General features: G+C 37.1%; 1 protein-coding gene across 12 annotated transcripts in view; it reads left to right on the top strand.

The window, feature by feature from the left end:
- The window catches only part of DGKB (diacylglycerol kinase beta), a 794,581-nt gene that overhangs the window by 231,180 nt on the left and 547,858 nt on the right, over nucleotides 1-15,543 (top strand). For 11 of the 12 annotated variants that reach the window (XM_032402009.1, XM_032402007.1, XM_032402005.1 and 8 more), the window contains one exon: nucleotides 5,070-5,210. The exons of the other annotated variant lie outside the window; for it this stretch is intronic. In XM_032402009.1, the coding sequence (XP_032257900.1) occupies nucleotides 5,070-5,210 (141 nt within the window). The remainder of the gene's footprint in view (nucleotides 1-5,069; nucleotides 5,211-15,543) is intronic. 12 annotated transcript variants of the gene reach the window in all.

A 15,543-nucleotide genomic window follows, 5' to 3' on the forward strand; every position in this document is an offset into this window, starting at 1 on the left:
TTTAATTTAAATTTAAATTAGTTAGCAAGTAAATAAGATGAAAATTCAATTCCTCAGTCGCACCAGTCTTATTTCATGGGCTTAACAGCCATATATGGTTAATACTACCATATTGGACAGTACATATATAGCATATTTCTATCTTTGCAGAATATTTTACTAGACATAATTGATGTAGACAGATCTTGATTATACCACTTTAAAAGACCCTAAAGTTTGGAATTAGATATCCTGTCTTCAACTCTTGACTCCCCAGATTGCTACATGATGATCAGAGGTTTACTTTACTCTCTGATTTTCCACCCTCTAGTGTCTAAGATAGAATTGTAGGGTCAAATCAGACCACTCTGTTTACATGTTGTTGGCACACAGCCAGGGATGTTATTGTTACTACTCCTTCACGGAGGTTGCTCTACTTCTAGAACATCACCCCCAAAGACCTGTGCTTCAAGCCCTGTTCCTTATTATTACTTGTTTGGGGTTTTTGCCCATGTCCAAACAGATTTCTTACAGAAAATTTGCTGGCACCAGTCTCCTGTCAGGGAAGGTATCCCACTGCCTGTCCTCACTTTGTGTATTTTACTTCCCTTGTTGATTTGTAACCCTGTCTATCTCATTTTGCTGCCAGTTTGTACAAGCATAAAAAAAAATCATAATACTGTGCTAAGGCAAGCATAGTTGGAAGGTTAACTCTGAAAATCATGAAATGTCTGACAATACCAAACAATTGTTTTTAATCTTGTCTGTGCTACTCATTGTGACTATTAATATGGATATTGGATATTGGAAATATGATTATACTATGACAAATTGTTTCTAAGCCTGATAAATTTCTGAAAATTGAACCAGTATGGAAAAAATGGAAAAGCCAAATTGCCAGAGTGTTGTTTTTCTCTTGCCTTATAAGTTTAGAAATGTAATTTATGTTATTAGTTTTGAATATCCCATTGTGATAGATGAAGGGAAACAATGGATACAACAATACCCTTTTCATTATCTGAGCTACGTGTGTTTGACGATAAAACAAACTGGAACAGAGGCAATAATTGAACATGTACCCAAAATGTATTTGCTAATAATTGCACCTTGAAGCTAGAATTAAAAGTATCTATTGAAATGAAACTTTTTAGGTTTTTGTGTCAAGAAATGGAGAGTCTATACTGAAGTACAATGAAAATCATGTGCTTGAAGAATGTGGTGGTAATAGGCAATGCTCAACTTGACTAATGCTAACTATTTTGGTAGTTAAAACTTTGAAGAATGTTTATATGTAAGAAGGTGTACAAACGTACACACTAAAATCATCATAAAACAGAAAAATGTTTTCAAAGTACAAGGTAATTTTTCCTAATGACAGTAATACACTCTTTTCTTTCAAAAAGATTTTATTTATTCATTTGAGACACAGAGATACAGAGAGAGAGAGAGAGCATGAGCAGGGGGAGAGGCAGAGGGAGAGGGAGAAGCAGGTTTCCTGCTGAGCCAGGAGCCCGATGTGGGGCTCGATCCCAGGACCCTGGGATCATGACCCGAGCTGAAGGCAGACGCTTAACCATCTGAGCCACCCAGGCACACCGAAACTAATACACTCTTTATTACAATGCTTAGTTTTTCACTTTATTTTGTGCTTTCTTGTTCACTGCAGTATACATGTATAGATATATATTGGTGTGTGGACATAAATGGTGTGTGTGTGTGTGTGTGTGTGTATACTTTGCTTCACTTTTGTGAGGAAATATTCAAAGAAGCATAGCCTTTGGCAAGTCAGTGAGCCTACAAATTGGGTGTCAATCACATTTTCTTTAAAGCTAAATGTTGACCACTTGAGGGAAAAGTTTTTCCTAGCTTTGCGTTCGGTTCCAACTCTGAAGAGTTTCGCCAAAGATGGGATGGATTAAAATGGCCTTCCTTAATGGAACTTAGAATTTTAAGCCTCTTCATCAGAGGCCACTGCTGCTAAAGAGGAATGTAAGGTTCCATTTACCATCTCTTTGAAAAGCTGTAGTCAGGAAATGGGGCTTTCAACCTCTTGTTTGCCACTTGTGTTGTTTCCTGTGTTCCACATAAACCTTAGTACAGTCTGCTGGAAAGAAAAAGAATTTTTTAGGGCAGTGAAGGAGACAAGTAGAGGAAAAGACCTCCAGCCAGACTTAAGGAAAGGAAAAAATATATATTAATGGTAGAGTAGGGTGGAAAAAGTCTCTATGAAGACAGATTGAGGCCCCAGGGACTGCTTTCAGAAAATTAAATGAAAATATGAAGAAACATTTTCACCACAGAAGTGAAAGTGAGATGATTTTGGGGATGAGAGTAGGAACAGGAACAAGCCTGTGAGACTTTTCCTCAGTTCAACACCTCAAAATTTAGTCAAGTCCTGCTCTCCGAAGTTTTTTGTTATGAAGTAATTGAGAAAAAGGCCTTTGACGCACCCTAAAAATCATTATAAAAACTGTATGCTTTATCACTCCCTAAGGAACCAAAACAAAAACTTTGTCTGGATTTGAGGAAGAGTTGATTAGTTCTTCAATGTGTGTTGCCATATAAGCCCATATTTTTTTTTAAAAAATAAACTAAATTCTTTTAAATATAAAACTGTGACATGAATATGATACAGCTTTTAGTTTATGACATTTCATGAACAGAAAATGAAAAATATTTACGCATTTTGTCAAAAATCATTTTAGTATAATAATATGCTTTTTCAAAAAGGTGGGGCTAGATATAAATTATATTTGTATGCTTCTGTTCAATATGTATATTACTTACAAGAAAGGCAAACAGAAAATTATATGGTCCTCACATTCTCTAGATTTTTTATATTCAGTATTATGAAAGCTGATAAAGAAATAGCATGCACTTTAGTTTTATACAAACAAATGATCATGAAGTGTTCTGAATCAGTGAAAATATATAATGTGGTTGGCATTCTTTCAAATGAATGTCATAACATGTTATTTTCCTTCTTTCTTGTTTTGTTCTGAGGTTTTGTATAAGAGTTAAATCAAGCTGATTAAATCATTTCAGTACCATAAGGGGGAGGGAAGCAGAGAAGAGAGGATTAGCTCATCAGGCAGGATGGGTTAGGTCATAGTTTATCCGAACATAACTCAAGTGCTGTGTTTTCCAAGTCTGGAAGTTACGGTCATGTCAAAGGTCAGTGCCAAAATGTTTTTTATCGTAAGTTGGAACTGCTTATTCCTGCAGCTGGCCAAGCTTTAGGTGGTTAGGTAGAATTAGTCAGGTATGTATATTTTTGAAAACTCAGGATTGTCTTCAATTCTCTGCCTTCTTTTGTTTTTTAAAATAACTATATTAGTTTGTATTAGACATACAGTGACATTTTTGTTAGGAAAAATCAATTTATACTTATATCTCTTTTTTGATAGCTATAAACAAATAGAATTAATGTGAAGCATAGAGCTGTATTTGAAGTAAGCATGACTTTGGTAAAAACAAAAAACTGAAAGAAAGATGTAAAGCAGTGTTTTTCAAAATGTGGGTTGTGACCCATTAAAGGTTGGTAAATTCAATTTAGAGGGTCTTTGACAGAATTTTAAGAATGAAATAGAAGAAAAGAGAAGAGATTAACATGGAAAAGAAAGCTTGGGGCAGTTACAGAACCTACTAATGTTGAGAGACAGAAAGGGGAGGGCGAGAGAGGAAGGGAGAATAAAAGGCTTCTGCTGGATTCACATGTAAATTGTTTTTCTTACTTTTTCTTACCCTTGGCCTTGAACAAAAATAGTCTGTCATCCATTAGTGCAGAATAAAGAGGGTGGATTTGCCAGCTGTGGAACTCTAAGCCTGTAAAATGGGAATATTGCAATCTACCTCGCAGAGTTAACATGGGAATTAAGTGAGGCGATCCATGTTAAAGCCTCCAGGACGGTTCCTGCCACATATTCAACACTCAATAAATAGTAGCTTTTATTCGTAGTAACACTGTGAATGATGAAAGTAATTTCATAATCCATTAAATGATATGCTGGCCATCTTGAGACGGCTGGAGGAGATACCAGGTACTCCATCAAAGTTACTTATCCAAGAAAATGGACAAGAGCACCAGATGTGGTTACCAGCTCTGGACTGATAGGCTTGTAGAACTGTGTTTGGTTGGGATTATTCCCTCCATTCTAGTAACTCCCATTTGATTAGGAATCTAGCAGGCATTCAGCCCATTAGCCATTTCACCTCTTGTTTGCCAAATGAATCTTAAAGGATAATTGGGGTTTGCCTTCAGGTCTTGTCAGGTACACATGATCTGGTTTCACATGCGTCTCTGTTAGATGGAATTAACCATTTATTATAAAGGAGTTTTAGTTCATTATCGGCTAAATAATCTGCTGTCATCAGCTATTGCAAACAGGCATTCCAGTTCTCTACCCTTGTCTTGCAATAAGCACAGTGAATGGGTTTCAGAAATAAAGTTATGAACCATATTAAAACTAAAGTATAGTCATATGTTCTTTCCTCTCTAATCAAATGTCTGTGGTATTCAAGCAGATTGTTGTTTATGTTCCCTTTCTTACTCATGGGCCGATTTCTTGATGGGAAAAAGGATGTTTTATTCATGGCCCATAAATATTTGACATAAATACGTGTTTTTCTGAATGAATGATTCCTGATTATCAACATATAAATCATTCTGTGACAGACTCAAGTCTCTTCTTCAGTGTTTCGTGAAAGACCAATTTTTAGTATCTTCTTAGCTGATTTGTCGTTGCCACTTCCTAAAGCAGAGAAAGGTGGAAGAGGAAAGTAGTTTTTCATGTGTTCAAATCTGTCCACCAGCTCACCCTGGACAAGAGGATTCTGACCCCAACATGCTCTTACAGGCAGGAGGAGCAATCTCCATGTCCCTGAATACCAAAATACTCTGAATTATTTACAGTAATCATAGAATACGTCTGACTCGGCTATCCTAGAGTTCCAGAGAATTTGGCTATTTTTTACCTAAAAATATATAGTTCTCTAAAAGGTCTGTGCATTATCTATTTTCTTAGTTGTCTTTTTCTTTGAAAGCACTGTATGGATATCTTTAAGAATATAAAGGCAATTTTTTTTTCCAGGTCTGAGAATGAATAAAGGTGCCATCACCCCTCCCCGTACTTCTCCTGCAAATACGTGTTCCCCAGAAGTAATCCATCTGAAGGACATTGTCTGTTATCTGTCTCTCCTTGAAAGAGGAAGACCGGAGGATAAACTCGAATGTATGTGTTTCTTTATTTAGTTTACTTATCACGGCAGGGGGTAGGGAAGGCACTAGATAGTGATGAATTTAAAACTGTATCTACTATGGTTGTCTGAGTTTTCATTAAATGAAGTGACTTTGGTTAATAAATAAAAATTCCTTCAATTGGGAATCAGACAAAGGATATTATGAATCTATCAATTTCAGGTTTTCATTAGGTTCCATTTATTAGGGAGTATTTCTTGAGTGTGTTGGTCTGTCAAATGACTTTTTCTTGACTGTCCTCAGTTTGGTAACACGATGATATTGGAAAGTGTCATTTGAGTTGTTTTGAAAAACCTTTATTTCTAGTATTTGAGGAGGTCTTCCCCTTAGTCAACAAGGGGGTTCACTGTACACAGACAACCTGAGTCTCTGTTGGCCATTTTCCTTGAAAACTTCAGCACTGATACTTTCTTTGCCAGGGATAAATGATTTCTCACATGTCACACGTGAAAGTTTATGTATAGGAGTTGACTCTGGATATTATAAATAAACAGTAGCTCTGTTTTTTTTTTTTTTCTCTTCTACAATAGAGCAGGTATTTCAGATAGAGAATTTCCATCTAGTTGAAAGGAAATAAATTTCTGTCTTTAATATACTATAGTGTCTGAGCTCTCTCTGGTGGCAAACTGTATTCATTGCAATGCAGGAAAATATTTTTCAAGTATTTACTCTAAGCCTGAACATTTAATAACATAGTCTGTCTCCAAAGCCCCTGCTAAACATAGAGCTGCTGGCTTGTTCAGTAATTTGATTAACTTGATTGTATTGGATGGCATTAAAATGAATTAAAAATTCTTGCTACTGAAACGAGAGTGAAGATAATAAATCCTAAATTTATTTTCAAGTGAATATAGAACACCGTGAGGTCTCAGAATTATGATTGGAAAGCATGTTTAGTTAAATGTAATAGTAACACGTTGATAATATTTCTCTTACTAACAAAGAATTTACTATGGTATGACTAAGTCATACCTGTGTAAGTTATGAATAAACCATATTAACATCATTTTTAAAATACATATTTATTGGGCGCCTGGGTGGCTCAGTCGTTAAGCGTCTGCCTTCAGCTCAGGTCACGGTCCCAGGGTCCTGGGATCGAGCCCTGCATCAGGCTCCCTGCTCTGTGGGAAGCCTGCTTCTCCTTTTCCCACTCCCCCTGCTTGTGTTCCCTCTCTCGCTGTGTCTTTCTCTGTCAAATAAATAAATAAAATCTTTAAAAAATAAATAAATAAAATAAAATACATATTTATTATTCCTAAATGTCGAATATTTGCATTTCAAGATTTATTTGTATTCCTAAGAACATACAGAAGTGTCTCTCATTCCAAAATAAATATTAATGTTCAGGGAATTTCTATTGAAGCGATGGCCAGGAGAAAGTTTGCTCAGGTGTTATCAGGTCCGTGTTTGGGATCATTTTAAAAATACAAAGGCAGAGAATTTTTTCCAGGTCTGAGAAGAAACGAAGGCACCATCACTCCTGTTCAACATGCTCTTTGTGTCGCACTTTAATTATTTTTATGTCAACTGGAACCACGCATCAGGGTGGTTTTATTTTTAAGGTAGAATTCCTGAGAGGCATGCTTTTAAATTTTCAATGTGAGTTTATGAATCAACAGTCTTTGTCCACAACTACAGGCGAAATGTCACTTAAACTTAAAAATACTTGATGAATCAGGTCAAACCCGATGTGCCACTGACCATTCTTCATTGTTTTTAAACCCCTTCCCTCTGCGCTGTCTTTGAATTTTCCAACTCTTTTTATTTTTTTTTAAGATTTTTATTTATTTGACAGAGAGAGAGAGAGAGAGAGAGAGAGAAAGCACGAGTGGGGGGGGGGGGGGGAGGGAGAAGCAGAATCCCGGCCGAGCAGGGAGCTCGATGTGGGGCTTGATCCCAGGACCCCGAGATCATGACCTGAGCCGAAGGCAGATGCTTAATGCACTGAGCTGCCCAGGCACTCCTGAATTTTCCAGCTCTTTTTCAAGCCTACATCAGATCCAGGCGTGTTTGCCTTTTTCCTTAACTGTTGCTTCAGACTCTTGTCATGGGTAGAATTTTTGGGGTCTGACACCATCATTGTGATTTTCACCAGACTCTTCAAAGTACATGAATGTCAGCTTCAGAACACATGAAGTTGTGCCTCTGATCCTGCTCTGCTCTATTTCTCATCTCCGCTGTCCTCCGATATGGAGGAACTTAACCTGGTCCTTAATTATTGGGAGCTCGTTTTTTGTCTGTTTCTTAAATGCTGGTGCCCGATCCCCTCCCACATCAGTTAATTCAGAATCCATTCCTCTCACCCACTCTCCTGTCAATGGACTAGACCTTGTTCCTCGTCTACCATCAAACATTTCATGTATCCTTCTATGGTCATGGATTTTTAAATTTTTAAACTTAAAATTTATTTTCAGTAATACTTGAAAGAAATTGAATATTTGTGGTTAATTTAATATATACTTATTTCCAAAAGGGTGGCAACTTATTAAACACAATATCAACTAGAGGAAAGAAAAAAAAATGGAAAAGGTAATTAAAATTAACATAGAAATAAATATGAGCAAGTGCCTAATACAATTAACTTTGGCTGTTGAACATTGAATTTGGATCTTAATTTCTAGTAGCTAAACAGAAAGGAATACATGCACACTGGCTTAGACCAGAAGTTCTTAAACTTTATCACATATAAGATCACCTGCAGGGCTTATGAACACACAGCTTGTTCTGGGCCCCAAATGCAGTACAGGCAATTCATCAGGCCTGGAAGGGGCCCTTAGAATTTTCATTTATAACAAGTTTCCAGGTGATGCTGAAATTTCAGCTCTAGAGACCACATTTTGAAGAGCCCTGATTTATGTAGTTCCTCTGATCCATGAAAAGAGACACACACACACAATTTCTCTAAAAGGAGGATTGTTTCTCGTAATTACTGAATGGCGGCAGTATTTGGTAGGTTCTTTGACCTGGGTTATTAGATAAAATAATGACATTGTTGGAAATGTTTATAAAAAGAGTACTTTTTTCCCCCAAAATAATGTTTTATAAATCTATTCATCACTTAACTATCACCTCTCATCTTCCCACCTGTCTTTTCTGCCAGGCGTTTACAAAATATTTAGAAAAAAAAGATCTTTTTTTTCATTGAAAGGAAACAAACAAAAGCTCTTGAGGTTTCCACTGATTATATGCCATTTCTTCACATTACTTTACTTGCTCCAATCATATTTTCTCACTGAGAACTTTGCTTATACTGAGGCCCGATCAGGTAGATGGTGTTTATTCACCTGCTGCTGTGGACCCTTGCAGAGTAGGTGTGCATGTGCGTGCGTGTGCATGCAGGTTTTTGTGCATACGTGTTGAGGTTGTGGGGGATTCCATTTTTCTCTCTCCTTGTTCATGTCAGTTACCAACCACCCTGATGCGTGGATGAGAACATTGTACCAAGGCAGATTTTTCCTCTCCACCCTAAGCCTGCTACGATACTTTGTGGGGCATCTTTCAGTATCTTCCTCTTTTAGTTTCCTTGCACTCCTCAAATTCTGTGACCTCACCCCCATTTTATTTCAGCCACCCACTTCTGCAGCAATACCCCATGCCTCGTAATTTCCAAAGATTGTTCTTTTTCTAAAATTTTAAACTCTAATAGTTTATTTTGACCACAGACTGTGGTCACTTAACTTCCCCCTCTCCTACCTTTAAATATAACATAGCACAGTACTTAAGAGCCTAGACTCGGTTTCACTAACTGAACGCAGCCTAGCTTTGACACTTATGAGTGACTGGGACACATTGAAAAAAAAAACAAAAAAACTCCTTAGGCTCAGTTTCTCCAACTGTAAAACTGGAATCATAGTAATATTTATCTCTTATGTTTGCTATGAAAATTAAATGAACCAGTATTTGCTCACATAAATTCCTTCACATTTCCTAGTTCACATAAATATTTGTTCTGTGAAATAAAATAAGTTAAATATTCTTGTCTCTTAACCATTTCCCTTCCTCCTGGATTTGCCTGCTGCTCTTTGGACCCTCATCCCTTCAACTATAGACTGACCCCATAATCCATGATGCCGATCATCCTTTGACACTTAGGTTTAGGCACACAATTTCTTTGCTTGTATACTGAGGTGGCAGAGATTTAGTAAAATAAAAAGATCATTCTATGGGTCATAACTCTACTCAAAACCTCAGTTGGCCTACCGTGCCTTCGGCGTTTCGCTAGTCGTCAACTTCTAGCTAAAAGTTAATCCAGATGCTTCATTGTTCCAACACCTACCTGTTTAATCATCATCTCACTCATTAGGTGTGAATTCTTGTAACTTCCTCTCATGTTACCTAAAGCTTGTCAACTTCTAGACATGTTCTTTCCTCTTCCTCTTCTGACTCAGGGTGAATGTGTCCCTTTGACAGTTCCCTGTTGAATAATACATAAACCGAAGCCCTTAACTTAGCACCTATAAACTGATTTGACTCCACCATTTGATCCCCCTTCCTTTGTCAGTCTTGCATTTGACTTTGACCTGCACACACAGGCACGAGCACTGTCCCCTTCACCTGGATCTACTTTTCAATCATCAGACAAACCCCGAACTTTTCCATCTTTATACCTTTGCTTCTAATGTGCATTTTTGGGGGGTGTTCTTTCTCAGTGTATAACATATCCACTTCAGTATACACTTGAGGCTCAGCTCATGTCATGAATCCTCTTGCCACCTCCTCATCGAATTCATTTTACTCTTCCTTGTACCCTTGTGCTGTGTCTAATTCCTACCCTAGCACCTACCACGTGTGTGTGTATTTCAACAGACAGATGCTCAGTAAATGATACTTAAATACAATTGTATTGAAGTCAGTGGGTTCTTGAGAAGAGAAAAATAATGTGAATTATTTAGGACATGGAATAATACTAAATTCATTTACACTGCAACTTTTTTTTAAAAAGATTTTATTTATTTGAGAGAGAGAGAGAGAGAACACAAGTGAGGAGGTGGAGCAGAGGGAAAGGGAGAAGAACACTCTCTGCTGAGCAGGGAACTCGATGCGGGACTCAGTCCCAGGGCCCCGGGATCATGATCTGGGCTGAAGGCAGACCCTTAACTGAGCCATACAGGTGCCCCTATACTGTGACTTTAAGATACATAGTGTTCACATTTGGAAAGGTGTTTATAAATTATTAATAATTTAAGTAGAATAATTTTTGTTAGCTTATATTTAATGAAAATGTATTGCTGAAGAGAAATCGGTTGGAAAGTAACCAGAAAATAGATAATCTACAGATAATGAAGACTAACCGGTATGTTAAAGTCACTGCTATGTATAGTATTAATCATAGAACCACTGGATTTAACACTGAAGAGATCCTAAAGATCAGGTAGTCAATTTCCCTATAGTGTCAATGAAAAAACTAAAGCCCAGAGAGACTGGTTATTAATTATAGCACTAGTTTATCCGGCTGTGACTAATACCCGTGACTTTTGCTTTACTGTAGAAGTGCTCTTTTTATTTTGAAAAGCTTCCTTTCCTTATCTTTATTACCTTTTCTCTGAGGGAAAAAAGGAGAAAATATTGCTTCATTACATTAGATGTCACAAACTCCAAGCAGCTAATTTTTTTCACCTCTGCCCCGAGAGCTTATTAAGTAGGTCTTAAAATATATAAAACAGTAAAAAATTGTGAATTAAAAAATTCCAGCTTAAATGCCTTTAAAAAATATACTTTTTAATGCTTAATAACAAATTCCATATTAATATTTTTATTATCAATAATATGTTATGCCAAGTATTAAAAACACTGGAGTGTATTTAGTAGGGTGTTCAAGGAGAAAACAGATTAAAAACTTGTGAATCTTTTGGAAGAGAAAAAATTCTGGATATAAAGAACGAACCTTATATTGCATAATATGCCTTTGCCCTGATCTTTTAACCAAATTCATGTGTGGGTGCATAATTGTTTCTATATAAAGGGAAATTACATGAATTTAAAAATAGAAAAAAAGTGGGTTAAACTAGCTTGTAACTTTGAAAAACGTACCCACATTTGGAAGCTATCATGTTGACAGAGTAATTTTAATATTGGGCTTAAAATATTTTTGCACCTTAAAATGTATATCCTTATTATGTTAGTTTTTAAGAATAAGAACTGTTTGTTCACTGTTTCACTTGACCTTGGAGCCTAAATTTACTTTTAAATTCTAAGAAGAAATAAACTTATAATAATATTTGAAGATAGGTTTAATTTTATCAATATTATTCAAATGTAGTTTTAAAAGGGAAAGATCCTATAGGCTTACCAAGACAATTAATTTCCCATGATGCTAATAACTGCCCTTTTTATTTCATTAGTTTCTCTATTTCTGTATAACTAATCAATTTCCAAATCCTCCACCATAAATTCTGGTCTGGAAATTTGTGTCCTTCATTTGTACTTTAATCTTTTCATTGTTAATAACTTTCTCCTTTATTTTACTTGTTCTCTCTTCCTAGAACCATTATTTTTGGATGTTGACACTCCCAAAACAGAAATTTGAATTATTTTTCTTTATTTTCCTATTTTCCAGCATTTCTGCTGTATCTTTTTTTTTTTTTTTGGACATCAGGGACATCTTCTACATCTGTGATCAGTTTTTGTTTTACTTTTTTTTAAATTTTATTTTATTCTGTTATGTTAATCACCATACCTTACATCATTAGTTTTTGATGTAGTGTTCCATGATTCATTGTTTGCATATAACACCCAGTGCTCCATTCAATACGTGCCCTCTTTAATACCCATCACCAGGCTAAACCATCCCCTCACCCTCCTCCCCTCTAGAACCCTCAGTTTGTTTCTCAGAGTCCATAGTCTCTCATGGTTCGTCTCCCCCTCCGATTCCCCCCCCCCTTCATTTTTCCCTTCCTACTATCTTTTTTCTTTTTTTTAACATATAATGTATTATTTGTTTCAGAGGTACAGGTCTGTGATTCATCAGTCTTACACAATTCACAGCGCTCACCATAGCACATACCCTCCCCAGTGTCTATCACCCAGCCACCCCGTGTCTGCCACCCCCCACCACTCCAGCAACCCTCAGTTTGTTTCCTGAGATTAAGAATTCCTCATATCAGTGAGATCATATGATACATGTCTTTCTTTGATTGATTTATGTCACTTAGCATAATACCCTCTAGTGCCATCCACGTCGTTGCAAATGGCAAGATTTCTTTTTTTTTTTTTGATGGCTGCATAATATTCCATTGTATATATACACCACATCTTCTTTATCCATTCATCTGCCAGTGGACATCTTGGCTCTTTCCATAGTTTGGCTGTTGTGGACATTGCTGCTATAAACATCAGGGTGCATGTACCCCTTCGGATCACTACATTTGTATCTTTGGGGTAAATACCCAGTAGTGCAATTGCTTAGTCATATGGTAGCTCTATTTTCAACTTTTTGAGGAACCTCCATACTGTTTACCAGAGTGGCTGCACCAGCTTGCATTCCCACCAACAGTGTAGGAGGGTTCCCCTTTCTCCACATCCCCGCCAACATCTGTTGTTTCCTGACTTGTTAATTTTAGCCATTCTGACTGGTGTGAGGTGGTATCTCACTGAGGTTTTGATTTGGATTTCCCTGATGCTGAGCAATGTTGAGCACTTTTTCATGTGTCTGTTGGCCATTTGGATGTCTTCTTTGGAAAAATGTCTGTTCATGTCTTCTGCCATTTCTTGATTGGATTATTTGTTCTTTGGGTGTTGAGTTTGGTAAGTTCTTTATAGATTTTGGGTACAAGCCCTTTATCTGATATGTCATTTGCAAATATCTTCTCCCATTCTGTTGGTTGTCTTTTGGTTTTGTTGACTGTTTCCTTTGCTGTGCAAAAGCTTTTTATCTTGATGAAGTCCTAATAGTTCATTTTTGTCCTTGCTTCCCTTGCCTTTGGCGATGTTTCTAGGAAGAAGTTGCTGCAGCTGAGGTCGAAGAGGTTGCTGCCTGTGTTCTCCTCTAGGATTTTGAAGGACTCCTGTCTCACATTTAGGTCTTTCATCCATTTTGAGTTTTTTTTGTGTGTGGTGTGAGGAAATGGTCCAGTTTCATTCTTCTGCATGTGGCTGTCCAATTTTCCCAACACCATTTGTTGAAGAGACTGTCTTTTTTCCATTGGACATTCTTTCCTGCTTTGTCAAAGATTAGTTGACCATAGAGTTGAGGGTCCGTTTCTGGGCTCTCTATTCTGTTCCATTGATCTATGTGTCTGTTTCTGTGCCACTACCATACTGTCTTGATGATGACAGCTTTGTAATAGAGCTTGAAGTCCGGAATTGTGATGCCACCAGCTTTGTTTTTCTTTTTCAACATTCCTCTGGCTATTCAGTGTCTTTTCCGGTTCCATACAAATTTTAGGATTATTTGTTCCATTTCTTTGAAAAAAGTGGATGGTATCTTGATGGGGATTGCACTGAATGTGTAGATTGCTCTAGGTAGCATTGACATCTTCACAATATTTGTTCTTCCAATCCATGAGCATGGAACATTTTTCCATTTCTTTGTGTCTTCCTCAATTTCTTTCATGAGTATTTTATAGTTTTCTGAGTACAGATTCTTTACCTCTTTGGTTAGATTTGTTCCTAGGTATTTTATGGTTTTGGGTGCAATTGTAAATGGGATCGACTCCTTAATTTCTCCTTCTTCTGTCTTGTTGGTGTATAGGAATGCCACTGACTTCTGTGCATTGATTTTATATCCTGCCACTTTACTGAATTCCTGTATGAGTTCTAGCAGTTTTGGGGTGGAGTCTTTTGGGTTTTCCACATAAAGTATCATATCATCTGCAAAGAGTGACAGTTTGACTTCCTCTTTGCCTATTTGGATGCCTTTGATTTCTTTTTGTTGTCTGATTGCTGTGGCTAGGACTTCCAATACTATGTTGAATAGCAGTGGTGGATAGTGGACATCCCTGCCGTGTTCCTGACCTCAGGGGGAAAGCTCTCAGTTTTTCCCCATTGAGAATGATATTCGCTGTGGGTTTTTCATAGGTGGCTTTTATGATATTGAGGTATGTACCCTCTATCCCTATACTCTGAAGAGTTTTAGTCAAGAGAGGATGCTGTACTATGTCAAATACTTTTTCTGCATCTATTGAGAGGATCATATGGTTCGTGTTCTTTCTTTTATTAAGGTATTGTATCACATTGATTGATTTGTCAATATTGAACCAACCTTGCAGCCCAGGAATAAATCCCACTTGGTCGTGGTGAATAATCCTTTTAATGTACTGTTGTATCCTATTGGCTAGTATTTTGGTGAGAATTTTTGCATCCATATTCATCAGGGATATTGGTCTGTAATTCTCCTTTTTGATGGGGTCTTTCTCTGGTTTGGGGATCAAGGTAATGCTGGCCTCATAAAATGAGTTTGGAAGTTTTCCTTCATTTCTGTTTTTTGGAACAGTTTCAGAAGAATAGGTATTAATTCTTCTTAAATGTTTGGTAGAATTCCCCTGGGAAGCCATCTGGCCCTGGGCTCTTGTTTGTTGGGAGATTTTTGATGACTGCTTCAATTTCCTTAGTGGTTGTAGGTCTGTTCAGGTTTTCTATTTCTTCCTGGTTCAGTTTTGGTAGTTGATATATCTCTAGGAATGCATCCATTTCTTCCAGATTATCTAATTTGCTGGCATAGAGTTGCTCATAATATGTTCTTATAATTGTTTGTATTTCTTTGGTGTTGGGTGTGATCTCTCCTCTTTCATTCATGATTTTATTTATTTGGGTCCTTTCTCTTTTCTTTTTGATAAGTCTAGCCAGGGGTTTATCAATCTTATGAATTCTTTCAAAGAACCAGCTCCTACCTTTGTTGATCTGTACTACTGTTCTTTTGGTTTCTGTTACACTGATTTCTGCTCTGATCTTTATTATTTCCCTTGTCCTGCTGGGTTTAGGCTTTATTTGCTGTTTTTTGTCCAGCTCCTTTAGGTGTAGGGTTTGGTTGTGTATTTGACACCTTTCTTGTTTCTTCAGAAAGGCTTGTATTGCTATATACCTTCCTCTCACGACCGCCTTTGCTGCATCCCAAAGATTTTGAACAGTTGTGTTTTCATTTTCATTTGTGTCCAGGAATTTTTTAAATTTTTTTTTAATTTCCTGGTTGACCCATTCATTCTTTAGTAGGATGCTCTTTAGCCTCCACTTATTTGAGTTCTTTCCGACTTTCCTCTTGTGATTGAGTTCTAGTTTCAAAGCATTGTGGTCTGAAAATACACAGGGAATGATCCCAATCTTTTGGTACCGGTGGAGACCTGATTTGTGACCTAGGATGTGATCTATTCTGG

The sequence above is a fragment of the Phoca vitulina genome, unplaced genomic scaffold, assembly GCF_004348235.1.
Source record: "Phoca vitulina isolate PV1807 unplaced genomic scaffold, GSC_HSeal_1.0 scaffold4, whole genome shotgun sequence".
Lineage (NCBI taxonomy): Eukaryota > Metazoa > Chordata > Mammalia > Carnivora > Phocidae > Phoca > Phoca vitulina.